Source organism: Brassica napus, chromosome A9 (genome assembly GCF_020379485.1).
Source record: "Brassica napus cultivar Da-Ae chromosome A9, Da-Ae, whole genome shotgun sequence".
Lineage (NCBI taxonomy): Eukaryota > Viridiplantae > Streptophyta > Magnoliopsida > Brassicales > Brassicaceae > Brassica > Brassica napus.
Genome location: NC_063442.1, coordinates 43,280,465 through 43,305,571, shown reverse-complemented (window position 1 = coordinate 43,305,571; position 25,107 = coordinate 43,280,465). Strand labels below are relative to the sequence as shown.

Below are 25,107 nucleotides of genomic sequence, written 5' to 3'. Positions count from 1 at the left end.
GTGCTAGATGTTCTGGGTTCAATTACCCTTAACTGCATTCATTTATTTTGGTCCTAAATATAAAATGGGACACGTGTTACTCCCAGAACGCACGAATTGATGACGTGGCTTCACGGGAGAGAGGCGAACATTTTTTTATATATATAGATTTGATTGATCTATCATTGCTATACAAGAATACTAGTAGTTTTTTATCTTAGTATATGATTCCCCACTTTTATTTGAAACCAACTGAACAAAAGATTGCAACAAAAGATTGCTTACAGAAAAAATGGTTTTTGCCGGTTTAGCCGAGCCGACCGAATCCTTCTGATATTAACTAAAAATTGTCGAACCGCTGGTTTACCGGTTAAGCGAATCAATCCTTCTAAGCTTTATTAAAGTAAGAACACTACAAAACACGTTATGTAAAATTCCATTTAGTAGACTGTAGAAAGGACAGCCGGCAGATATTTATTTTTGAAAGTGTAGGGAAGGGAAGACAGCAAAAGTAAGCTGAAGAGATCACGTGGGGGCGGAGAATAAGGCGTCAGTATATGATTGGACCGACCAGTTTGCATTGTTTCATGTTCCTTCGTATCACCAAACATCAAGACTTTTCCACATGCCGCCAATGACGAGCTCATTACTTTATGTATAGACGACTCCTCTTCCTATAATTTCTTTTATAGCAAAGAAAAGTGTCAGAATCAAGAAAATTGAAAGAGGAAAAGAGAGGGAGAAAAAGAGTTATGCCATACAACATGAGATCTTCATCATCTTGTGTTAGTGTCGTGTCACTTATGCTTCTGAGTTTGTCGGCTGATGCGTACAAGAACTACACTGTGGGAGGATCCACGGGATGGTTTAGTATCCAGGAGAAACCTTCTGCAAATTATCAGAAATGGGCTGATTCCAAATCCTTTTCTTTGGGTGATTTCCTCAGTAAGTTCCACACCGTATTTATCTGTTTTTAAGACCATCTTCAATATAATTCTATATTTTAAAAAAAAAATTTGTTGGAGAATTCTATGATAGAATTAATTTTGCTCCAAAATATACTTGTATAATAGAGAGATGCTATTTTAGATGAAAAAAAAATAATGCTATTTGTATCTCTATATTTTGGTGGCTTGTAGATGTTTTTGGTTTGGAAAGCCAAAGTAATCTAATAAAAACCAACTTGAATTTTTGTTCCAGTGTGACGAATATTTAAAGAAATGATCTGATGGTCAGAAATATTAGTTTCTGTCTTTTAGACATAAACAATATTTTAGTAAAATGTATAGTTTGAATCGATTCTTTTGGTTTTGGTTTATGCTTGATTAATCCAGATTACTCATATTGAAGTTTTAAATCATAAACGTCTATGTGTTGTTGTTCAATGTAGTTTTCAACACAGATAGCAACCATTCGGTGGTGCAAACATATGATTTCAAAACTTACAAAGAATGTGACTACAACAACGGTGAAGACAATAGTACAACAGAGTGGTCGGCTGCAAACCCTTCAGCAACATCTCCAGTTCCGGTCTCAGTTAGTGTTCCTCTTGTTAAAGAAGGTCCCAATTATTTCTTCTCAGGAAACTATGACGGTGAACAATGTAAATTTGGACAGCATTTCATGATAAATGTAACACATGGTCAAGGCCTACCATCACCAGACAAAGATGATGAAACGGCCCCTGGACCAGGCCAATCCTCTCAATCCGGCGATGATGATGAAGTTGCTCCAGATACTATAGTTCCCGCCAATTTTGACCATCCTAAAGATATCGAGAGTGATAATGATGATAGTTTGGTTAAGGGTAGTAAAAGTTCTTCTTCCATTACAAAATATAATTTGTTATGTTTGGTTTTAATGGGGTTCCTAGCATCATTCTTTTAATAAATTCTTCTTGCGTGTGTATAATCATCATTTTGTCATTTGGAGATATATCATAATAATTATCTTAGCTGATAACTACTATCATTATAATATTTACGAAATTATATACATAATAAGTATCCTAGTAAAAAACGATACCAATAGAACGATTTGAGTTAATTTTTTTACAAGTTAGCTAATAACTTTTGTAATTGTATTATTACTGGTGGTATCAGTAGATGATAAGAAGCATGTCATTGATAGATAGACTATGATGAGACTGCATTGGAGGTCCTCCATAAAAAACATGGTGATGTTTCCTCATAACCTAACTCTCAACGTCAAATATAGAGTGGAACTGCAATATATAATATTAAGTTGGAGGATAATTGAGCAATAGTTGTAGGGAGAAGGCATCTCTAAACATATTATATCGAGTTGGATGGTCATATACGTTAAGATTATGTTACTCTAATAATGAAGAGGATACATCCACCCGAAAGTCATACACAACCACTTACTCTTACCAGCTAGTAAACAAATTTGAAGTAAAGTTAGTTTGTTTTAATGCACGTAAGACGGTAAGAGGGTTCTACACTATTTTACTACAAATGCATCACTTATCTTGATTTACTTAGCTAAATATTATATCGCGTGTTAAATTTTATCTCTACCTCGTCTCTTTCCGACTCAAACACTCTTGTTGTCGTCTCTACCTTTATGGCTTTATTATATCTTAGATTTTTAGTCAAATCAGGAGTTTAGACTTTGCTTTCATGATTAATTGCTTTATGGCTTTTCTAATGACATTCTTGCTGGACAAACTACAAAACCGTTGTTCGTGTCTCTTTAATAGCCGTTCAAATAATTGACAGATACTAACAAAGCATCACATTCCTTTCAAAGTACCTGGCAACAGCTACAAAGAAAGTAGAATAAATTTTAGGATAAGAAAGTTATTGCCTTGCCCTGGCACATGGGGTTACAATAATATATCACATAATACACCCATTTCGCATAAGAAAACAAAAAAAATAGAAAGATTAAATAAATAATAATATATCTCCATTGAAGCAAAATAAAAAACAAAAAAGAAGAAATATACAAAGGTGGTGGTTGCAAGAAGGTAGCAGCAGGTACAGTTTTACAAAGGAACCAAAGGACCAATGTTTACGATGTAGTAGTGTCCCAAGTTGTTGCTCCTGTCTTGGAGCTCCACTCTGTTCTTCCTCTCACCACTTCAGCTCCATCCTGGAGTCGAAGCAAATGCTGACACTCCACTTCCCCGGCTGTCCCGAGGTTACCGACATCACATCCAGAGACTGCGGTGAGAGACTGAAGCACACTGTCTCTCCCGCACTCCCTGCGATACTCCAGAGTCATGCTTTTCAGCTTCTGACTCTCCAGCATCCCTGCTGGAGCACTCTCCAGTATCCACCCAATGTACTTTACATTGTTAACATGCTGGTTAACATCCAAGTCACTCCACCTCGGCTGCCAAAAAAAAGTTCATTACCAAACCATTAGAACCTCAAGAGTTTTGACAGGCTTGTCGAAAGGTAAGGTACTTACAGTGAGACCAGAACGAACATAGTCAGCAGTCTTGTCATCAAGTTTTGTTAACTTTCTGCTGTCTTCGGCAATGACAGGATCAGAGTTCACAAAATAAGGCTCTATTTCCCCTCGAACCTCTTCAGGAATCTTTGACAATCTCCTTGTGAGTTTATTCATCATCACCCACAAACTGCAAAAAGAAGAAAATTGCCATACATATACAACTATAAAGACTCAATTATCAAACTAATGGCAGAGGAAACAATACAAACAGAGAGCAAAACGATAATAGCTGGAGTAAACCAAAATATAAGAACTCTGACCTTGATGCTCGCGTTACAATTTCTCCAGTATTGCAATCCCGAACTAGCCAATCACGACGCATACCATTCTTTCCAGACTGACTAACCCAAGTATCCACTTCCACAACATCTCCCCTGTGAGTCAGATATTTGAATAAGCAAATGATCTACGCACACTGTAATATGCAAAATGATTTTAAGTCAAGTGCTAAGACTAACAATGGCTTACCAAGTAGGATATTTATCAACGACAACCTGCATACGAGCAACGACCCATATCAAATTCTTCTTAAACATCTCAGGAGTGGACCCAAACCCATTTTCCAGCAGTCCGGCAGACTTCACATGATTAAGCGCCGTTTCCTGTCATTAGCATAAGAGCTTGTCATGAGCATATATCTATTGGGACAACATGTGAGTGTAACCACAATCAAAGCAGTACCTGTAAATGATTCATGACAGTTTCTATAGACGCAGAGCGATCAGCACCTATCTCATAAGACCTAATGGAAAAATTCTGACGGAACACAAGACCATCCTGAACGATTCTCCCTAAACCGAAAGGATCCATAATCATATCAGAACGCCTAGGTTTCCAGTCAAGCATCATCCACTGTTTCTCCGCCGCTAAGAAAATAGTTGTTATGGCAGCAAGAAGCATGCTCCAGTCAGGCAGCTGGTTGATAAACGTCCTGGGTGCGTGTGCGGGCTGCGAAGTCTCGTTGTCAGCCTTTGAGATCTCTACAGAGCCAGGCAAGTTAGCTTTCTTCCCGTTGATCTTGGGTGGAGCCTGAGCGTTTGGCTTAACCTTCATCCTCCCAGAGCTTGGCGTTGAGTTAAGTCCAGCAAAATTAGTAGACCCAACTCTGTTCCCCTTCCCATTCGTATCAAGCGAGGAAGAAGATGGAACATGAAAAAACGACGACGTAGCGCAAGTGGCCACCATGACGAGGAAGATAAGCTTTCAAAGACACTAACACACCACACAAAAACAATAAAGAAAAAGGATAAGCTCACCAAGTAATCAACAAAAATGCCACAAAAGCACACACAAAAAAGTGAGTGAAATTTTAAAAAGCTAACATCTTTAACAATTAGGAAGATAGGATAAGTTCAACAAGTAATCAACAAGATGCCACAAGGAACACTAGAAACCTTACACACACACACACACACAGGCTCACAAAAAATCAAAAGCTAGCATCTTTAGCCAATGAGCAGGGAGGATAAGCTCCTACAAAGTAACTAATCAACAAGATGACACAAGGGAAGAAGGAAGGATGTCTATAAACTAACTAAAGGAACCATTTTTATCCTCAGCTGGTGCTCAAAATCGACAATTTCAAAAAAACAGATTGGGGGAAACCAATTTAGAATCCAGATCTGGAATCAAAACAACGGAGAACCAATCAAACCAGATCGTCGAACTCAAATTCGAAAATCATCAATGCGATGAAACAAAATTGAATCGAGAGCAATCAGATAACGAAATTCAAACGAGAGTTAAGGAAGAGAGATCGTACGAAGTGTTACGCCAATCTCTTCGGAGTCTCCCCAAACCCTAAAATTCTCCTTTGTGTGTGTGTGTGTGCGCCTCTCTCCTCTCTCGATCTCCTTTCGTTTTGTTTTAAATTTGTCTCTCTGTATTTTCTTTCTCAGTTTTTTTTATTTTTTTAATTCAGGTCTTTTTTAGGCAATTCTCAATAATACTTTTTGGGTGAAAATATTAAAATACAAAATATGCGCATAGAGATAGAGAGAGAGAGAGAGTCTGTAGGTTGGGTGAGAGATAAATGTTGATGAAATGGTATTTTTATTTACGTATATATATAGACCCACATTTTGTTTTTTTTTATTTATTTATTTGCCATTTTACCCTTTTCTTGTTACAAGATTGTGTTAACATAATTATGCATATTTATCCTTTTTTCTATATTTTCACATTTTGGTATCTTAATTTTTTTTTCATGCATAAGACTTGATTGATTGTTAATTTCGTGCCAGTTTTCATATTTTGGATTTGATTTATCGCATGTGAGAATTGCTAATAAAACTAACCAATCACTCACTAGGATATATATTCGTAGAGAAAAAGACGGGTATCAGATTCTTGTTAGTAGAGAATGGTCACTTTTGGCACCGACGAATTGTAATAAATCATAAGTGGGCACAAGAGACATCAACACGGTGTACTACTACATGTGCACGAATCTCCTTCTTTTTTTTTTTTTTTTTTTTTGCATAACTGTTAATATGAATCTCCTCTTCCTTACTTGCATTTTTTTAAAAACATCGAAGGAATACCATTTTAAAATTTTGAAAATATAAACTTTTATCTGCAATTAAATTCTTTTGGAGTCTATTGAATTTACAAATTCAATAGCACAACCCCCTAAAATTCATTTCACAACCGCCTTGGTATTTACGACAATTTCAGGTCACGTTTGCAACGGATTGTTCTCAATTGGTGAAGATGGTTTCGGAACCAGAAGAATGACCAGCTTTTGCAAATTATTTAGAAGATTTACAACTCCTGAAAGCAAGTTTCCTCCGATCAGAGATTCTCTATGTTTCAAGAACGCACAATACCAAGGCGGACAGCCTAGCACGCAGTGCAAGGAAGCAACCGTCTTTCGTCGTTCACATGGATGCAAATCTCCCAACATGGTTCACAGAGTATATATGAGTATGTATAAGTTGATGAAAAAAAAAAAAAAACTAAAAAAAAATACTAGAGATAAAATTGGGCCTACAATGAAAGTTTAATGACTGAATGGGCAGTTGAGGCCCAACCCCTAACTGAAAGTTTAATGACCATATGGGCAAAGTTTAGACCCAACAAGAAACTGAAAGTTTAATGACCAACTGGGGGAAAGTTTAGGCCTAACAACCAACTGAAAGTTTGTGTTCAATAATAGTAAATATGACATGGGGTTAGTTAATGCAAGAAGTGATGACAGATCCTGAAGTAGAAACTTCAGAGGGTATTTTGACAAAGCATTTCATGAGACAGGACTTGGACAAAGTGTTGGAATCGTTGAGCCCAGGGAGAAGCAGGTGATACTTTGGAGATTTGGGATGGAGGATGGGAGGATGAAGACGTTGCGAGAGATTGGTGAGACGATGGGTGTGAGCCGGGAAAGAATGAGGCAGACAGAGTCCTCTGCTTTCAGGAAACTCAAGAAACCATTTGCAGCAATACTTAGTTGAGTATACTTCGTTATACAAGCAGTAATTATTTTCTTAGCATTTACTATTTTTGTGGCGACCAGATGCAACTTTGATTAACAAAGCCGGTGAGAACTTATCTGCATTAATATAAAAGTCACATTTTTCTAAAGACAAAGAACTAAGAGCAATTGCACTCCGTATACACAAAAATAAGATTATTTAGCTATGTGGTTGTGCCACTGTTGTATTTTCAATATTCCAATAAAGTCCCTATAACTAGAATACGATTACAGAGAAATAACTACAGAGAAATAATCAAAGCGATTCACTTCAGAGACATGTTTAAAACCTTCGATCGAAGAAGAGGACAGATGATAGACTGATTCTTTTTTGATGTTATGTTCCATGTTGAGTTTGCTTAAAGAACTTGTTTCAGTTTCTTTGGTTCTATAAACAGTTTCCAAGATGAAGACAACAAGGGGGAAAGATAAAGCTAAGAACACCAAGGAAGCCTTGAAGCCTGTTGATGACATGTTCATCCTCTGAAACTATATAAAGGAAATAAATTTCTTGCTAAATCATTGTCTTTTGTTGTTTGATCTCAAATATAAAGGTGAAAGCTTTTTCTTTCAGAAAGGTGAGAAAGAGGAAGGCACGGCTGAGAAGGTTAGCATGCGGGAGAAGAAGGCCAAGAAGGATCCAAACAAACCCAAAAGAGCTCTCAGTGCCTTATTTATCTTCCTGTAAGTAGTATTCTTGAATCCTTGCTTTCCAATTTCGACTTCATATTTGCTGTTTCTGTAATCTGTTCTTAAAGTTTATTGCTTGGTTTCTTTTTGGTTTCAGAGAAGATTTTAGGACAACGTGACTCAGTGTGTTTTGCTGTGAGTTTTAGGTTAATCTGAAGAGTTTGGCTTGATTTTTCCCTGCAGGAAGCGCAGCTAGAAAAGGGAAAAGGCAGGAGATGTAGAGGAATATGACGATGATGATGCTAATGAAGACAAGGAAAAAGAAAGACTATTGCTTCAATATTATTGTGGGATATCTGTGTAATTTCACTGCTGCTTTTCTATCCAACTAGCTAAATAATTTTTTTTCTGCATAGATTGCTAATTATCTTTTGTTTCTTGTTTTTTCAGCCAATTCACCCAAGAACTAAAAACGAACAACTTATTTGCACTTTAAAAGTGTTTGGTAACAATCATCTCTTTCTATCTCTCGGATAGTTCTTCTTTCACATCTTTCAGCATTAATGACATCATGTAATACGAGCAATGGTCTAGTCACTTTCATTGTTTCATAATAGGATAAAAAGTATAAAAATTTTCATTTTTCTATGTTCTCAGGTGTTGCCTCGGGAATTTTAGATTATGGCAGTAGCTACACATTGTTTCTCTTCACCCTGTCTCTGGAATCACAAGTGATGATGGTAGTGGCTAAATATTGAGATAGTATAAACACGAGTATAAAAAATAAATTATTCATTCACGTAATCAGTATATAACCATTAAATAAATATTTGTTTCAAATGGTGCTTTGTTCTTTTAAGTTTCTTTGTTTTTTAGTTTAATTGACGTTTGTTTAAAACAAAGAACCAACTACGTCGAGATTAATTTGGCCGACTGATAATTCAGAGATTAATTGTAATATTGATATTATTAAGCGCTTCGGCCGACCTGATGAATGATATTGATGCAACTTTTCATGTGACGTACAAAAATATACATTTTTACTTGAAATAGAAAAAACATGGTAGAAATGTTGGACACAAAATAAAAATGAAAGAAAGAATAGGTAGCTGCATTTTGTCACCTTTCACAAAATTGTGGCTCTTGTATTTTGCTGTTCGTGTTGGACAACATATGGCATAGTTTTTTTTTGTTTCGTGCAACTATTATACATTTACTTCTTCTTACATCTTTTCATTTTGCCAAACTACTAAAATCGCAACATATTACTCATTATTCAACTACAGTGATAACTAGCTATATCTTTTTAATCTATGCTGTGCATTAACACTAATAATCACGGTCATTGTTGTTATGTTTTGATCCACGTCAAGTTTTTGTTTCTCTACACTCGGACTTTGTTATTTAGCTACGATTAAATATCTCTCTTGTAACGTACTGACCATCGTCGTGAGTGTAGGGTTATACAAGTTCCTTTCATGCAATATTTAGATTAGAACTAAAGAAAAAGAGATTTAAAGGTGGTGGAGGCAGTGAGACCCACGTGGTTGATGCGTTGGCTAACTTGCTTCCTTAAATTCCAAATCCAAATATGAACCATTACTTTTCTATTAAATGTCGTTTACGCTAATTGTCGTTTATACACTCATTTCACACATTTTATTCAAAAAATATACTCATTTCACATACAACACAAATATTCACGAGGCCTATAACCTTTTTTATTTCTCTACCATTCGTTCTAGAGATGGAACATCACATAATTTAATTGATTAATTTAAAATTTTAATTTTTTTTTTTTGTAATTCCATCAGATTAATGAGTCAATGAGTTAATTTAATCCATGCAAAGCAAATGAAGATATGCAAATGTTGAATCTAATCTTTTGTAAAGTGAAGAAACATGAAAACCATATATATGTTTATTTACATTAATGAAATTGAATAAGTGTATACTAACTCATCAGCTCATTTTCAAAAAAATATTTTCACACTAAAACACGGTTAGAAAAGATAAAACATAATCCGATTCCAAGATTAGATAAATTTGCTTAATAACATCCGCGAAAACTCGTGAACCTTATCCATAATCAGTTTTTATCTCTGACCGACTCCAACTCATTATCACAAAAACCAACCGTCAGATCTAAAAAACTTTTCAAATCCAAATCGAACGGTCCAGATCTCCTAACGAGAGAACAAACAGCTATCTCTTCTCCTCCAGAAGAAAACTCTTTCCTTTTTCATTTTTCCTTATAAATTTTCTCGTGCAAGAGAAAAAAAAAACGAAAAAACGAAACTTGGGTGGCGATTAAAGATTGCTGAGAAGACACGTTGTCTCCGTTAGAGAGAAAGAGTTGCTTTTCTTCTATCTTCTTAGGTCTCTTCTCGTTCTAAATTTGATTACTTTTCCTTCTAATGGCGGAAGCAGCAATCAGCAGAACGAATCTGATCTTCCGAGGAGCTTGCGTGAATCAACACAAGCATGTAGATGATTACTCCGTCTCATCACCTGTGAGTTTCGGTTTGAGAAAGAGCTTCCCTTCTCTGAAGGTGAAGCCTTTTAATCAATTCCAGAGCTCCCGATCATCTTCATCCATCACAGCTCAGGTATACACATGCGAGAGATCTAATTTAGATGAAATCGATACTAAAGATTATACCTTTTTAGCCTTTTAGGGTTTTCGGATCTGTTAAAAAAGTGATCTTTATATTGTATGCAGACAGCGTTGAGGATTGGGACGCCTCAGAGATGGTGGGAGAAGGGTTTGAAAGAGAACATGAGAGAGATCTCTTCAGCTCAGGAGCTTGTTGACTCTTTAACCAACGCTGGTGATAAGCTTGTTGTGGTTGACTTCTTCTCTCCTGGCTGTGGTGGATGCAAGGCTCTTCATCCTAAGGTATAATACTTGTTAGATTCAAGAAAAGATATTAATTTGTTCTAATCGTTATGGTTTGTGATTGTTGTAGATATGTCAGTTGGCAGAGCAGAACCCTGATGTGCAGTTTCTTCAGGTGAACTACGAGGAGCACAAGTCCATGTGTTACAGTCTTGGTGTCCACGTCCTCCCGTTTTTCAGATTCTACCGTGGCGCTCATGGTCGTGTCTGCAGCTTCAGCTGCACCAATGCTACGGTAACGTGTCTCATCATCTCCACATGTAATCAAAATCATCTTACGAGTTTGATTTTGATTTTTGATGTCTTCTTCAGATCAAGAAGTTCAGAGATGCATTGGCAAAGCATAGTCCGGATAGGTGCAGCCTGGGACCGACCAAAGGGCTTGAAGAGAAGGAGCTTGTGGCACTTGCAGCCAACAAAGAACTCAACTTTAGTTACACACCGAGGGCTGTACCAGTTGAGGAAGAAGCAGCTTCAGTCCCCGCTTCAAACCCTGGTCTCCCTGTTGCTCATCCGTCGATGAAGGCCAATGATGGAAAGACATTGGTCTCCGCTGGGAGATGAGATATGGTTCTCTGTGAGCGAATAAACATTTCTCTGTACAGTTTGGGTGATGGTAGTACTAGCAACTGGATATATAAGTTGCAGTACCTAAAGTTGTAAGTTCTTGGAGCAGCCGGTTTAGTGGGGGTTTAGTTTTTTTTCGGGTTCCCCTGAGCAAAACCGGTTTCATGTGGTTTTCCTAGAGCAAGACCAGTTCCTATGGTTCTCGAGTTTTGCTCAGTTCTTATGGGATTGAGAGTGGAAGGTCGTGTGCACACAGTTGAAGCTTTCTACTTCAATCTGCTTCATTAGGATGCTTTGTTTCTTTGGCTTGTTTTTTTTAACTGCTTTAAGGTATTTCTATGTAAGTAAAAACATCCAGTGAAAATTATGTTGCAAATGTCACTCTTATGGATTTGGTATTTTATATAATGTTTTAAAGGTCATTTATGAAGCTTTTAAAGTTTTCAAATCATATGATTTTAATTTACATTCGTTAGTTTAGCATTCTTCTGTATAATTTATGAAAGTAGTCATAGGCAAACGTTGAACAGATTTTGCCACAGGGAGATGTAATTGAATCGGCAGACTGAAATAGTGATATTGCAAATTTGATATGATGCACACTTGAATCAGCATCCGAGCCATAATACAAAATGAGATCTTTGTAAACGACAACATATTAGAAAAAAGACTTAGCAGTAGAAAAACTATAGGATTCGAAAAGGTAACAAAATGAAATCCTATTGAAACACTCCAAGTCTGATCATTCCAGCATCTGATCAGTAGATACTTTGCCACCAGCTCTCTGGCTTTTCTTCTTGTTGCCTGCTTTACAAGTAACATATTTATTACTTCCATGATCAGATACATTGCATCGGGTAAAGATAAAAATGAGATATAAGAAGAGCTGCAAACTCAGTGATTACCTTTATTCTTTAGTTTATTGAGCTTCAAGGTCTTCTTCACGCTAAATTTTCTTTGGGGTTTCTTGGAGTCTTCTGATCCAGCTGAGACAAGAGATAAGAAAAGCAAGTTTCATTTAATCAATAATGAAATAATAAAAGAAGTTACAATATCAAAGAAAATGCAAACAAAGCCTTTTGACAACTAAGCAAGAAGTGTAAATTTAACCTTCAGCAGAAGCCATCTCTACATCCTCCATAGTAACAATACCCTTCTCCACCATCTCTTTCTGCTCCTGTTACCAACCAACAACAATTATTATTTAGTAACACTTTCTACTCAATTTAAAAAAACTAACTAGTGGCAATAAAGGCTTTGTTAGATTCTTACTCTGCGCCATTTGCGAAGGAGTTTCTTCTGACGTTTACCGGAGACGGCGACAACGGGAGCTCTGGTCTTCAATTTATTGGTGAGTGGATCGCCGTGGATAGCTCGCTTCCTATCCGCTTTCGCCTCTCTCTTCTTCTTCGCTATCTCATTGTACTTCGCCATTGATCTTCTCGCCTCCCTCTTGAAAAGTCTAATAGAAGTTCTCTTCCTAATAAAACCCTAAATCCACTATTGTATTGGGCTTTTTTGCCTTGTCTTTTATTTGGGCCTTCTCGAAAAATCTTTTATTGTTGAACCAAGCCCACATGTTTGGGTTATCCTAAGACTGCCACGTGTTAATCGGTCGACATAGTAGCCTAGTAGGCCCCCCCTTGCTCAAAGGTTAATCCATTTTAAGTTGTAAATAAAAAAACATTTTTACGAGATAAAAAGTGTCAACAAAGCTTTCGAAATTTTAAAAGAAAAAGACCACTTTAGTTTAAAAATTATATAAGGTTGATTTTCTAGAAGAAAATAAAAGCACTGTACTATATTTAAGATTGATGAAAAAGCTATGCATTTTATAAGAAAATGAATGACATAAAATTGGATTCAAACTGAACTGCCAATTTTTTTTTTGAATAGATTTCAGTAAATAAACTGTAGATAGTATTTAGATGACTCTGATTTTTAATTAGATATTTTTTGGATAAAATTAGCCAATTTGTTTTTGTTTAATCAAATTATAGTAAAATCAATTTCGTGGCAAAAGACCACTAGATGTGTGGTAAAGTAGCTCAACTTTCCCATTTATACCATAAACAACGTTGACTACATTCTCTGGTTCAATTTGGTATGGAAGAATACCCAATATGCTCATATAGTATCTTTGACCTTTGCTGAATGGAAAAAAGGAAATAAATAAAAGAAAGAAGCTGTAATTTGATATTTTACCAAACCAGTCACGTCTATTCCTGTCCTAAAAATCAACTTTTAAACATCTAAGACCAAAACAATCTCTACACATCTCACTAGACTAAACTAAATTCTCAGTGATCACTCTTGTTTCTCTGCACTAGAGTTGCACCAGGACTCTCTCACTTTTGGTAAAGCCTCTCTTCTTCTCCTTAGCCTTAACCTTATCGCCCTCTCCTTTTTTTTGTCATGGAGTGGTTCATAGATCTTAAGGAGTGTTTGATGTTCTCTATGTGTGGTTGATGAGAAGTCATAAAATGATCAGACCTTATCCCAAAATTTAATCAATACCTTTCCATGCGGTTCATCGTTGTAATTTTCAAACTTGAAGTGTTAGGAGAATGAGATGAATTTATATTAAGCTTTTAGGGTTGCATGTTTGATTTTTCAACTATAATTCAATGATATCCTCTTTACAAATAAATGCCTGATACGGTTTATGCACACATGTACTTGTTAGCTTCTACGCGTGGACCAATTATTTAAACTTGTAACTGACTGTTTTGGTTATCAATGGTTTTTCAGTAGGAAGTGAGGGGAAAACTCCTAGAGATGGATGCAAGAGATGACAACGAGGATCCAATGGAGGCAAAAGAGGAGGAGAATATAAACGAAAGCATAATGGAGATGCAAGATGACCAACAGATGGAAGAAAACAACAATCAAGATGAGGAGATGCAAGCTGTTGATACAAGATCTGAAAGTTGTGTTTCTCTTTCTGATGATGAAGAACAATTGCTGATGGGACATGATGATGAGTCGGATCTTGAGGTTAGCAACATTGATATCTCTTGCTCATTTTTGTTGTCGTTGTAGTGGCAGCATGATCTAATATAACTCTCAATTATTAGTCTATTATCATGCAGAAACCTCTGAGCGAGGAAGAGATAGACGAGTTGATTTCAGAGCTTGTGGGAGTAGAGAGTAAGGTATATATTAATCTCTTCCTTTTGCTGGAGATCTTGATATGCCAATTTTAGTCTCCAGCTCTTAAACTCACTCTCAATGATTGGTCTTCAGGCGGCAGAAGCTCAAAAAGCAATTGAAGAGGAGTCTCTTGCTAAAGTAGAGGGTGAAGTTAGGGAGAAACTAGCACGCACACTCCGTGGTGTTGAGGTTAACTTATCTTTTTTTATTATTATTATCATCATAGGCTCATAGCTTCAAGTTCCTTTGTTCTCTTCTAATTAACATCTTTGAACGTGCATGTTTTTAGCTGGATAAATCTGTATCAGCTGAAATGATGACTTTTAAAGACGTAAGGGAGGAAACTCTTGATAATCTTGAAATTAAAAGTGCAAACTTGTTGGTATGGTTCCTCTATTTTTTTCACCAAATTTAACACTAAGTTTTATTTATCATTCAAAAAGAACTTACAGATTGTTTTTTTTTTTAAAAAGGAACTTACAAATTTATTTTCTCCTTTTTTCTTTCTCACAGGAACAACTATCAGGTGCTGGAGTTGAACTTCCAAAGTTGTACAAAATGATTGAAAGTCAAGTCCCTAGTCGTCTCTACACAGAAGCTTGGAAAAAAAGAGCCCACTGGGTTGGGACTCAGGTAACAGAAGAAACCGTGGAATCATTGGCAAACGCAGAGAGTTTTCTTCAGACTCACCGTCCTGTCCGAAAGTAGGTTTTGTTTTTGTTTATCTTCAACTTTTAGTAATGCAACTGGATGGTATATATCTAAATATATTTTGGTGTAGACGACATGGGGAACTTTTGGAGGAGGGAGCTAGTGGGTTTCTGGAGAAAAAGTTTGCTGATGATGGTGTTAAAGAATCTCAAGCTGGACCATCTGAACTTGACTGGTCATCTCTCAACAAAGTTTTTACGGAAAAAAAGGATGAGGCGGTCTCCTTTGGTAGTAAGAATTGGGCTTCTGTTTACTCGGCAAGCACTCCACAACAAGCTGCAGCCATGGGATTAGAGTTTCCAGGAGTCAATGAGGTTAAATTTTATCACCTACCTGCCAATAATACATTTTATGCATGCATGCCTTTTTTTTTCCTTTTTTAGTTTATGCTTGCAAATTAGTAAATTTTTGGTCCATTGTTGTAGCCTGATCAGAATAGGAAACATAACTCACACTAAAATGTAGGTTTTTATTAAGATTAAGATTAAGATAAAAAGAGTATATAAGTCAAGTTGATGTGAAATAATAATCAGGAAAAAGCATTAAGCCAAGTTCATTCATATGATACAAGGCATTATTTACAACCTTGGGAGGCAAGTTATCTTTGAAGATCTCATGTTCCTTCTCAAGCTAGCTTTAGCAAAGTTGGAGATTTTAAAATATCGGGCTTGCTAATCCTATATCATAGCCATACAAGAATGATTATCACAGTATTTTTTTTTTCAGGTGGAGGAAATTGAAGAGATTGATGCAGACTTGGAAGGTACTTTTTTTGCCGATGCAATGGAAAACGAAAGAGTGCTTGCCCAAACTGAAGAACAAAAGAAAAACTATACAAGAGTAATTATCTTTTGACTCTACTTCTTTTGTTTTCTGTGAAATATAAGCATTATAGTTTTGAAAGTGTTACCTTTTCTGGCGGCTTCTTTATATTCCTGCTTCTACAGAGTTTACCATGAAATATTTATTCTTAATACCACATTAAATCACCAACAGGCCAGAGAGGAGGATGATATAAATATTGATCTTCAACTTCGTTTGAATCAGAAGAGACGCAAGACAAGATCTAAACAGGTCTGTTTTGCATATTTTTTTCTTCTGGTTGTATAGTGTAGCATATGTTTTATTGAAGACTTCTTGGGGTTACAATTTAGCTAGTGTCACCCGTTATCTGTATGGGATAATGAAATATCAGTCTTAAATAGTGAGCCTGGTTCTCGCGAATGAGTCTCATTTAGCTGTAACTTTTTGTCTAATTAATATTATGGTGACTTTCATGTAATATAAGATATAAATTTACGGAGGAATATACCTTTTTAGGCTCACGTCTTAGTGTTCATTTGGTTTTATTTCAGGTTATCAGGCACACGGCAGAGAATAGTGATGATGAGTCTGCGTGTTTGTATGAGAATAATACTGTCCCAAACCCGGCTGAAGATCAAGTAAAATGTCTGGAGACTAGCACTCAGTTTCAAAACAATGAAGACGACAAAGAGGAGAGCATGAACTTGTCTAATTCAGATGTAGATGAGATGGTTCCTGTCACAGAATCTTATGCTGAAGATAGTCAAAACACTTCAACGAAACAGAAGGTTGGTTGCTGCTCAGACAAGTTGATGGAGAACTTACTACAGTTACACAACCCCAAGTAAGTTTGCAAGAGTACTTATTTTCTTTGGTTTATGACTCTCTCACTGTCTGTTCTTTCTTTTACTATTAGCTGGATCTCTAGTTTGCATGAGCATGAGACATTTCTAAAAGAAAATGAAGAAGAGAACCCGACAATGGAAGAAAAAGACATGGCCTGGGAAGTTTACAGGAGAGCGTTAGAGTGGAAAGGAGTTCAGCGTGTAGCTCCAGAGCTCCAAAAACCTTTACCTTCACCACAAACAGTGACCCCACGGCTCCCAAAGAGGTTCAACAGAAGTCGTTTTGTGATCCGCAACTGCACTAGAACGGCGCATCAGCGCACACTCATAAGCCAAGGAAGTAAAGTCGGTAGCAGCACGGTTTGTGGGGAGTGTGGGCTCGTATTAACGTGGGAAGATGTTACTACACCTGCGCCCAAAATAGATTACTTTTGAAACATTGCAAAAGAGTTTGAGTTTGCTTTTTGCTTATTTTAAGTTGGAACTGAAACCAAGATAGAGTTTACTTGAACTCATGCTGAAACTTGTGTCTTATAAACCTAAAGTGATTTGAGAAGTTTTAAGAGTAACTAGCCTCGGGCATTCGGTTTTTGGTTCGATTTTGGTTTGATTATTTCGGTTTTCGATTAGGTTTGGGTAAGAAATTGGAATCCGACTAATATCTGAGGTAATTTTGGATCCCAATCGGTCCGGTTAGATTCTGATTTTTTGGTTTATTTGGGTTAAAGATTTAGAATATTTGGGATTTTTGGATTAAATATCAGATTTTTCGAGTTTTGGATCTTTTGTTTTTTTGAATAGGTCGGATAATTGTTAATATTTCGATAAAATTTTTTATTCATTTTTGGTATTTCAATTTATAAATAATATTTTAAAATTATTTGATTTTTTAAAATTAAATATAGTTAATATTTATAAGCTTACAAACTATATTATAGTTAATACTCATTCGATATCGGTTTGGATAATCGGTAGGATCCAAATCCAAACCAAATCCCATTTTTGGATTCCATTCTGGATAAATGCGCACAAGCCTAAGAGTAACTAACATTGCAAGGTTGTGCTTATCCCATTTTGAGTTTGCAAATCACTGTTCGAGATTTCGAATATACAACTTACATAACCATATAATTGACATAAAACTTGAAATCTGAGGCTGAAGATAATACAGTTAAGAGAAATAAACGGAAAAGAGTGACCAGAAACATAACAAGACACTGGAACATACTAAACTATTGGAGAGAAGACATAAGCTAATCTCTAATTCAAACCATTTCAGACTTAACAAAACTTGTTTCCTGTACAAAAAAAAAACAACCAACAAAAGAAAGACCTTGAACACATTTTCTCTACACTTCCCTCAAGAGTTTCCACTGCCTAAGCTTCTTCCGCAACTCACCAGCCTCACTCCCCATTCCCATCTCTTCAACACCTTTAACAATCGCTGTATATATCCTCTCATCCGGCTTACACCCACTCGTCAGCATGATCTCAACAACCTGCACCGCCATCTCCATCTCTCCCTTCTTACACAGCCCTTCAATCACCAACCTATAAGTACTCCCTCTAATCCCATTCCCTCTATTACTCGTCTCCTTCAAAACCTGACTCGCTTCCTCAACCAAGTTCGCCCTGCAGAACCCGTAGATCAAAGACCGGCGCGTAATATCATCAGGACACACTCCATCCTCCACCATCTGATTGTACAGCGCCAACGCTTTCTCCATCATACCCTTCCTAGCCAACCCATCGATCACAGAGTTGTAAGTGATCAGCCCCGGAGAACAACACCTAGTCTTCCTCAGCAAAGCAAGCAGCACCATCGCCTCGTTGACCATCCCTTCTTTAGACATTGCTCCAAGAACCGTGTTGTAAGTGACGATGTCAGGCGAACACCCCTGCTCCAGCATCTGGTAGAAGAAATCAATCGCGCGGCTCAACATCCCCGCCTTGCACAAACCGTTTATCAAAATGTTGTAAGTGATAACCGTAGGAGAGTACGAAGTCTCGTACATTATACTCAAGATCTCATCAACTTCGTCCCAGTACCCGTGCGAACATAGCGAATGCAAAAGCGTGTTGTAACTCACGGTGTTGAGCTCAACTCCGTGAGACAAAATATGTTTAATCACCAACGCAACATCCTCCAACGTCCCTCTCCTACAGTTAAAGTTCACAAGAGAGTTATACGTTACAATATCAGGATAACAACCTTCGACCGCCATGTCCTCCACCACCTTTATAGCTCTACCGCTCCCGCAGTACCTACACACGAGCTCCACCAACACGGTGAAGGTGATCATGTAAGGAGGACAACCGCTTCGTAACTGATTTTTCCAAAACTCAACCGCGTCCTCTGCGTTCCCGTTATCACACATGAACCGAATCAGTGTATTGTAAGTGATCACGTCGGGAGATGTCCCGCTCAGGCTCATGTCTTCTAAGAGGGACAAAGCGGATCTCAGATCACCTTTCTTGCAGAGGTTACCAATGACCATGTTGTAGGTGATGGTGTCCGGAACTCCACCGGACATCACCATGATTTTTAAAATGCACATGGCTTTATCGGTTTGGTCGATTCTTGCTAAGCCGCGGACTAGGTTGGTGCAAGAAGGGAAGTGAGGGAGTTGGTTGTGACGAGCCATGACTTCGACGAGTTTGCAGGCGTCTGTTAGCTTCCCGTGGCTGCAGAGGCTGTGGAGGATGTTGTTGTTTGCGTCTTGCTTGTTCTCTGTGATTGGTCCATCTGATGAGAAAACAACCATCCTCGGTGGTTTCGCTTTGTTGTTATTGTGGAGTGATGAGGTTCTCTCGGAAAGATCAGCTACATGGTCAACGCAGAGACTACTACCACATCTCGAAACAGTTTCTTTCTTCCAATTAACCAAACGGAATCCATTGCTGAGACTCGCCTGCTTTGGAATGTGTAAGAAGTGAGCTTCAAGTAGCAAATTTGATGACGTCATCAACCTGTTTTTTTTTGACAAAGGGAGAGAACTTTCTGTTAGAATGTTCAATGCTTTATCTCCTAACCAACCTGTGGAATTTAAAAAAAAAATGAAACATAAAAAAATTGGTATAAAACATGAGAAGAAGACAGAACTAGAGATAGGTTTGAGCAGGTAGAGCATCAGAGGAAGTTGTTCTTACATAACGAATCTGGAGAAATGAAGAGAGAGAAGAGTTTAAGAAAGTCACTCACAGTTTGGTCTTCTTCTTCTTCGATTTGGGAACAAAGGCTGTGCGTGTTTTTCTTCTGCCGGGGGTTTGATATGATAAGTAGGGTTTATCCTTAATTTAAAGAGTACACCCTCTATCTCTTTACAATTTTTGTTTTATTCCCATTATTTATGAAACATTCAACATTCACTACTATTTATCCTTTATTTACAGAATACACCCTCTAACTCTCTATAATTTCATTTAATTCCCCACTATTTTTCCTTTTTTGGTTACTAATCAAAATGGAAGAAATGAGTGACAAATTCAATTCAAATTTCATTGAGATATCAATCAATCCTTGAAGTTTTAAGTAAAAAGGAACTTGGACAAACAACATTTATCAAAAAAAAAAAACATTTTCGGTTTGGACAGATCAGTTCCGGCTTGGTTCCTGAATCATTTGCACTGCTTGCTGCCAAAAAAAAAAAAATTCTCATAAAAACCAGTTTTACTGTTGGAAAGTGTTCAGTTCAGAGAAATATGATAATATTCTTACTTTAAAGCAAGACAATGTGTAGTGCACATCACTTGTTGTTATCTGGTGGTGTATAACCATTCTGATCCTACAAACCACATTCCATGTAAACGTATTATATTTCTAAACTATTATAAATTTTCAATAACACTTTTCTCTACATGTAAACGCAACAATGAAGCTATGTTCATGTGAGAGATACCGAGACGAGTTTTCCGGGATGACAAGAATGCCATGCTCAGCTAAACTCTTGCGCAGTTTCTCAGCGGTGAGTTTTGATCCATCCTCCATATCCATGAAAATCTGAATTTCAGACATTACTAATTAAACAACATAGCAGTCTTGATAAACAAGTACAAGAGTTGTGACAATACGCACCATGTTGGTCTCCACGGCTGCAACGTTCACTCTAATCCCTTTCATTTGATTCAACCCTTCTGCAAAAACTTAAGTAATTGATTTTTCTATTTTTTGGCGGTTAATTACTAGTAGAGTGATTAGGAGTACGTACCAGCTAACAATTTTGTCTTCTTGTGGTCAAATTGTAACTTTGGGAGGTTCTCTTGAAGTGCAACCAAAGCGGCTGCGCACAGGACGCCTATTTGTCTCATTCCTCCACCTAATGTTTTTCTTAACGTTTTCGCCTTTTCTATGAAACTCTGTGAACCAACGACTACAGATCCTATTGGAGCTCCAAGACCTTTAGAGAGACACACCTGAAGCAAGAGTGTACATGTGTAAATGAGTCTCAGTTATCTTTTTAGCTAAACATTTCAGAGGTTAAAGAGAGAAAATGGTACCGAAACAGAGTCAGCAGCCTGTACAAGCCTATGGACTGGAACTCCAAGTGCCTACAAAAAAAAGATTCCGTAACATTTTAGTCTAGTGGTTTGTACGTATTAATGGTGTTATATGTCACAATTCTAGTTCAAACTTATTATAGTGTATATTTGTTAACATGGCCGGTTCTCGGCATAAACAATTGAAACATTGATCTACGCTCTCCAAAAATTTTAAAACAACTTACATAAATATAGATTCCCAAATTTATTTTAAAAAGCCATTTTCTTATTAAAATGTTACTAAACTGTCTATTAACTTCCAGAATCTCAAGACCGACCATGTATGTAACCAAAAGGATGAGATAAATGAGATGAGTGCATTACAATGGAAGCATTAAAAAGGCGAGCTCCATCGATATGAAGCTTTAAACCATGTCTCTTCGCAATCTCTCCAACTCTATCTGTATATTCCACGCTCAAACATCTCCCACCAGAGCTGCATCAAACCCTCATAAGAGACAAGCTAAGCTTTATCAAGTATAAATAACATGAGCAAAACTTACTTGGCGTGTGTGTTCTCCAAGCAAATCAACCTTGTTGATGGATAAAACGTGCTTCCTTTAGGGTCTCTGATAGCTGCTTCTATAGCCCCCAAGTCCATCGTCCCGTCTTCTTCATTCTTGATTGTCTTGGGATGCACGCCTCCTATCGTTGATATCCCTCCGTTCTCGTAGACATGGATGTGACAGTTGTCTCCAAGAATCACCTCGCTGCCTCTCACGTCGCAGTGAACCATAACGCATATGAGATTCCCCATTGTACCGGATGGCACGAAGAGAGCTGCTTCTTTCCCCATCATCTTGGCTATCTCCTCTTCAAGACGTCGAGCCGTTGGGTCGTAGCCGAGGACGTCATCGTCTACTTCTGCGCTTCCCATTGCTTCACGCATCGCATCGGTAGGTCTAGTCACGGTGTCTGACCGTAGATCCACAGTTCGCATCACCATCTTTATCTCAATCTACCTATACCACATTGTTTCTTACTAAACACTAAGAAACACCAACTCTAACGAGTAATGAGGCAAAACAAAGTGATATAAACGAAAGAATTATTATAAATAAATAAATTAAAAGCCCTAACGTGTTGGATAAGGTAAGGATGGCTATGCATCAAACACTTCTAATTGTTTATAACTAATTTTAAGAATGTGTTTCAACACTTTGACGTCAGGTCTGAGGGAAGAACCTTCACATTTGCACTACCAGTAATTGAAACATTTTGAACTGGTCTTTGGGGACAGCACAATGACTCTCCTATTAAATTGCAAATGTTCGTCCGTACGTACGAATCTCACAAAATTAAGTATTATATAAATTAGGATGCTAAGAATATTAGATGTCTCCTTCATCCTTAACATCATTAAAAGAAAGCTTATCTTCAGATTAGTCTCCTCAACGTGTGTATAATATCCATAAGGAATGTAAGAAATGAAAGAAAATTAGAAGTGAGAATAATCATTGTGTTAAGATATATTTTTTTTTTGTTAAGTATGTGAATTTCATTAACTTAATAACGAGGCAAAGAGATACAATGGACTTCGACTAATCTAATCCTATTGAATCTAAGTCGCTAAGTCAGTAAGACAGAGCAATGGAGCCATAGCAAGCCACAAAAAAGGTAAAAAGATTCACTAAGACTACTAATAAGGTTCAATCACAACCATGAGGATGCGAGAATGATGATCATACATCCAGATAATATAGGCATATGTATGATTCAGTTAGTAATTAAAAACAGAGGTTTTGATGAAATGAAATGATATTAAATTTTAAAATAGCCAATACAAACAAAAGGTTTTGGCTACCTAGGATGGATAACTAAGGGCAAAATTGTTAAAGAAAGACGGAAAACATAAACAGATTTAAACAAAACCAGAGAGGAGTACCTGTGTAAACGAAGAAAGATGCACTTGTTTCTGATTCCAACTTGAAATTATTTAAATAACCTTGTTGTCACCTAACATCAAATTAACACAATAATTAAAGCATTAATTAACGTAACAAAACATCGTGAATCTAAGGTAACTTTCAGATTTGTATGTTCTCTTTGTAATGGCAGAGAAAGAAGAGACAAGGATACAAACTCATAATAATGATAGATCGGAAGAGGTAGTTCGAGTAGGTTTGATGTGAAGAAAGAGAGAGATGCATGAAGCTGGTCAGTGTGGTAAATAAACTAGGTTATAAGAGTGCCGCGTGGATAATTGACGTTGATATGATACCTACCTGACAACTAAAAGTAGGCCAAAGTTACAAGCACCATTGGCACCGAAACTTTAGAAAGAAAGACAACGACAAAAATGAAGAAACAAATTTAAATATATACCAGACGACGAATCCTTTGTTTGGTTTTTACTAAGAAAATGCAAACAAACAAAAAACATTAGAGAAAGTTAACGTTCACGAGAAAAGGATGAAGTTGTGTTCTATATTGGAAGCATGCGTACATACGTGTCCAATGCAAAACTGATTCACGAGATAGTTGTCGTATTACTACTACCCTCGGATGTATCGATGAACCAAAGTTATAGTATTCTCTCATTTTCAGTTTATCTAAGGCCGTCTCTTTTATATAATGTTGAATCTAACTATGGCTATAATGTTGTAATGATTTATGTTTAAGCATATATATTCTTTTTTTTTTCCGGATCGCCAATTCCAAAATGTCAAATAGTGGATAGATTATATTCATCATACACATATGTTTGCATGTAAAAGACAAAACATGAATTTGTGATGACAATGCATATCATAGCATGTATGTTTAAATTGATTATGGCCTTTTCAGAAAATAAATATCAAATACACACACAGACAATTATTACTGAAGCAATCACCAGGTAAGGTACACGGTCTACTACAAATCTTGGTACCGTTAATTTTTGAAAAGGATGAAAAAGATTTTAAAAAAAACGGGAGAGAACAAAAAGAAAAGAAAAGAGAACATACGTTTTTACTTATAAATCATGGCGTGTTTCTCTATTGATAGAGATGTGACTTGTGAGAGATTGATTGAGTCAGCTCCAACGTGTCATTTCTACTTATAAATCATGGCGTCTCCGTCTCTATCGGTTATTCCAGCTTTGATTCGTTTTTCATTCTTTTTTTTTTTTTTGTAAACTAATTTTTATTTTTTCTATCTAAAACAAACTAATTTTTTATAATCGTTATTCGCGTGACACCAAACTATGAGATTTTGCTATATGTTTTTATTTCATTTCTGTGGGATTCATTCACCACGTTTCTTTCTTTCTTTCCTTTTTCAATGGTCGTTGATTTACAATAGTTTTGAAAGCATACGTAATATACACAAGCCCTATATACAATTGATTTTGTAGTGGCCCCTACAGTGCTTAAGGCCATCTCCAATGGGATCGTAAAACACTATTTTAGTGTAATTTTTACACCAAATCATCTTCAATGGAACTGCAAAAATCACACTATTTTAGTGTAACATTAAAATTTGACACCAAATTTGGTGTGACACTATTCACCACACTAAAACACTATTCATCTCACTAAAACACTATTCACTTATTTTATTACTAAAACATTCAATTAAATAAATGATAAATAAAAAACTTAATACATATAATATTATAAAATAGTTTTATTGTGAAATTTAGTGTTATGGTTGGAGAAGACCTTGATTTTAGTGTTGAAATTACACTAAAATAGTGTGGTTTTGACACTAAAATAGAGTTAATGGTTGGAGATGCCCTAAGAAAGAAAAAAACTGAGTGGGAAACTGAACTTAGATGACGATCGAATTTATTTTAGCCGCCTGACACTTTCTTTCTAGTCGAACCAATCAGACCTCGTATAAGTGTACAACACATCTTTCAAAACAATAACTTTTTCGACAACAAGCTATCGTTTTTATATAATAAGTCTTTGCATATTCATTTTAAATTCTGAACCGTTTGTGTTTGATCTAGGTTGATACTTGGTACTGCCCGAGTGATATGGACACTCCACACTGAAAGAATTGTGAAAAAAAATTAGATAATAAATTATAGTGTTTTTTTT

The 25,107-nt window shown here is 36.7% G+C and overlaps 6 protein-coding genes and 2 long non-coding RNA genes across 11 annotated transcripts; 4 read left to right on the top strand and 4 right to left on the bottom strand.

Moving 5' to 3' along the window:
- The first annotated feature begins 447 nt into the window (after positions 1-447).
- LOC106419837 (early nodulin-like protein 1) lies at positions 448-1,941 on the top strand. Its single transcript, XM_013860677.3, has 2 exons — positions 448-924; positions 1,370-1,941. The coding sequence occupies exons 1-2, from the start codon at positions 732-734 to the stop codon at positions 1,864-1,866; spliced, it is 690 nt and encodes a 229-aa protein (XP_013716131.1). The 5' UTR covers positions 448-731; the 3' UTR covers positions 1,867-1,941.
- Positions 1,942-2,771: 830 nt separating this feature from the next.
- LOC106420175 (palmitoyl-acyl carrier protein thioesterase, chloroplastic-like) lies at positions 2,772-5,497 on the bottom strand. Its single transcript, XM_013861020.3, has 6 exons — positions 5,225-5,497; positions 4,144-4,674; positions 3,931-4,064; positions 3,723-3,836; positions 3,418-3,589; positions 2,772-3,339 (listed from the first exon to the last, which is right to left on the bottom strand). The coding sequence occupies exons 2-6, from the start codon at positions 4,645-4,647 to the stop codon at positions 3,016-3,018; spliced, it is 1,248 nt and encodes a 415-aa protein (XP_013716474.2). The 5' UTR covers positions 4,648-4,674; positions 5,225-5,497; the 3' UTR covers positions 2,772-3,015.
- A 486-nt stretch (positions 5,498-5,983) lies between these two features.
- LOC125578613 lies at positions 5,984-7,974 on the top strand. The gene is made up of 2 exons (XR_007316727.1): positions 5,984-7,615; positions 7,805-7,974. It is a non-coding gene; the product is annotated as an uncharacterized LOC125578613 (long non-coding RNA).
- A 1,719-nt stretch (positions 7,975-9,693) lies between these two features.
- On the top strand, positions 9,694-11,449 carry LOC106420177 (thioredoxin-like 1-1, chloroplastic). Its single transcript, XM_013861022.3, has 4 exons — positions 9,694-10,170; positions 10,284-10,460; positions 10,531-10,695; positions 10,773-11,449. The coding sequence occupies exons 1-4, from the start codon at positions 9,979-9,981 to the stop codon at positions 11,022-11,024; spliced, it is 786 nt and encodes a 261-aa protein (XP_013716476.2). The 5' UTR covers positions 9,694-9,978; the 3' UTR covers positions 11,025-11,449.
- Positions 11,450-11,576: 127 nt separating this feature from the next.
- Positions 11,577-12,523, bottom strand: LOC106420178. The gene is made up of 4 exons (XM_013861023.3): positions 12,300-12,523; positions 12,138-12,204; positions 11,933-12,013; positions 11,577-11,831 (listed from the first exon to the last, which is right to left on the bottom strand). Exons 1-4 carry the CDS (start codon positions 12,459-12,461, stop codon positions 11,770-11,772), a joined length of 372 nt encoding a protein of 123 aa, XP_013716477.2. The 5' UTR covers positions 12,462-12,523; the 3' UTR covers positions 11,577-11,769.
- Positions 12,524-12,658: 135 nt separating this feature from the next.
- On the top strand, positions 12,659-17,096 carry LOC106419937. Its single transcript, XR_007316728.1, has 6 exons — positions 12,659-14,024; positions 14,105-14,182; positions 14,274-14,562; positions 14,694-15,731; positions 15,888-15,965; positions 16,247-17,096. It is a non-coding gene; the product is annotated as an uncharacterized LOC106419937 (long non-coding RNA).
- Positions 17,097-17,655: 559 nt separating this feature from the next.
- LOC106419817 (pentatricopeptide repeat-containing protein At1g08610-like) lies at positions 17,656-19,870 on the bottom strand. The gene is made up of 2 exons (XM_013860654.3): positions 19,743-19,870; positions 17,656-19,510 (listed from the first exon to the last, which is right to left on the bottom strand). The coding sequence occupies exon 2, from the start codon at positions 19,504-19,506 to the stop codon at positions 17,890-17,892; it is 1,617 nt and encodes a 538-aa protein (XP_013716108.2). The 5' UTR covers positions 19,507-19,510; positions 19,743-19,870; the 3' UTR covers positions 17,656-17,889.
- A 148-nt stretch (positions 19,871-20,018) lies between these two features.
- LOC106419872 (low-specificity L-threonine aldolase 1) lies at positions 20,019-23,322 on the bottom strand. 4 transcript variants are annotated; one of them, XM_022691580.2, is made up of 10 exons: positions 23,305-23,322; positions 22,965-23,035; positions 21,583-22,041; positions 21,404-21,515; positions 21,038-21,088; positions 20,749-20,953; positions 20,616-20,674; positions 20,440-20,540; positions 20,259-20,325; positions 20,019-20,174 (listed from the first exon to the last, which is right to left on the bottom strand). In XM_022691580.2, exons 3-10 carry the CDS (start codon positions 22,023-22,025, stop codon positions 20,136-20,138), a joined length of 1,077 nt encoding a protein of 358 aa, XP_022547301.1. In that variant the 5' UTR covers positions 22,026-22,041; positions 22,965-23,035; positions 23,305-23,322; the 3' UTR covers positions 20,019-20,135. The 4 variants fall into 4 exon arrangements, with proteins under 4 accessions (XP_022547301.1, XP_013716167.1, XP_022547303.1 ...); XM_013860713.3 differs by lacking the exon at positions 23,305-23,322 and adding an exon at positions 23,163-23,247; XM_022691582.2 differs by lacking the exon at positions 23,305-23,322 and adding an exon at positions 23,163-23,245 and having other exon boundaries at positions 21,583-22,037.
- Between the last annotated feature and the right edge of the window lie 1,785 nt (positions 23,323-25,107).

What these genes read in the sequence shown, in the direction of transcription:
- LOC106419837 (XM_013860677.3), top strand. Translation starts at nt 732, where the DNA reads ATGCCATACAACATGAGATCTTCATCATCTTGTGTTAGTGTCGTGTCA. An exon ending in TTCTTTGGGTGATTTCCTCA is followed by an intron (nt 925 to 1,369) that starts GTAAGTTCCACA and finishes TGTTCAATGTAG; the next exon opens with TTTTCAACACAGATAGCAAC.
- LOC106420175 (XM_013861020.3), bottom strand. Translation starts at nt 4,647, where the DNA reads ATGGTGGCCACTTGCGCTACGTCGTCGTTTTTTCATGTTCCATCTTCT. An exon ending in CTGTCATGAATCATTTACAG is followed by an intron (nt 4,065 to 4,143) that starts GTACTGCTTTGA and finishes TGCTAATGACAG; the next exon opens with GAAACGGCGCTTAATCATGT. An exon ending in ATTGTAACGCGAGCATCAAG is followed by an intron (nt 3,590 to 3,722) that starts GTCAGAGTTCTT and finishes TTCTTTTTGCAG; the next exon opens with TTTGTGGGTGATGATGAATA.
- LOC106420177 (XM_013861022.3), top strand. Translation starts at nt 9,979, where the DNA reads ATGGCGGAAGCAGCAATCAGCAGAACGAATCTGATCTTCCGAGGAGCT. An exon ending in CTTCATCCATCACAGCTCAG is followed by an intron (nt 10,171 to 10,283) that starts GTATACACATGC and finishes TATTGTATGCAG; the next exon opens with ACAGCGTTGAGGATTGGGAC. An exon ending in GCAAGGCTCTTCATCCTAAG is followed by an intron (nt 10,461 to 10,530) that starts GTATAATACTTG and finishes TGATTGTTGTAG; the next exon opens with ATATGTCAGTTGGCAGAGCA.
- LOC106420178 (XM_013861023.3), bottom strand. Translation starts at nt 12,461, where the DNA reads ATGGCGAAGTACAATGAGATAGCGAAGAAGAAGAGAGAGGCGAAAGCG. An exon ending in AGAGATGGCTTCTGCTGAAG is followed by an intron (nt 12,014 to 12,137) that starts GTTAAATTTACA and finishes CTCTTGTCTCAG; the next exon opens with CTGGATCAGAAGACTCCAAG. An exon ending in CAATAAACTAAAGAATAAAG is followed by an intron (nt 11,832 to 11,932) that starts GTAATCACTGAG and finishes CTTGTAAAGCAG; the next exon opens with GCAACAAGAAGAAAAGCCAG.
- LOC106419817 (XM_013860654.3), bottom strand. Translation starts at nt 19,506, where the DNA reads ATGACGTCATCAAATTTGCTACTTGAAGCTCACTTCTTACACATTCCA.
- LOC106419872 (XM_022691580.2), bottom strand. Translation starts at nt 22,025, where the DNA reads ATGGTGATGCGAACTGTGGATCTACGGTCAGACACCGTGACTAGACCT. An exon ending in TTGGAGAACACACACGCCAA is followed by an intron (nt 21,516 to 21,582) that starts GTAAGTTTTGCT and finishes GGTTTGATGCAG; the next exon opens with CTCTGGTGGGAGATGTTTGA. An exon ending in GCCTTTTTAATGCTTCCATT is followed by an intron (nt 21,089 to 21,403) that starts GTAATGCACTCA and finishes TTTTTTTTGTAG; the next exon opens with GCACTTGGAGTTCCAGTCCA.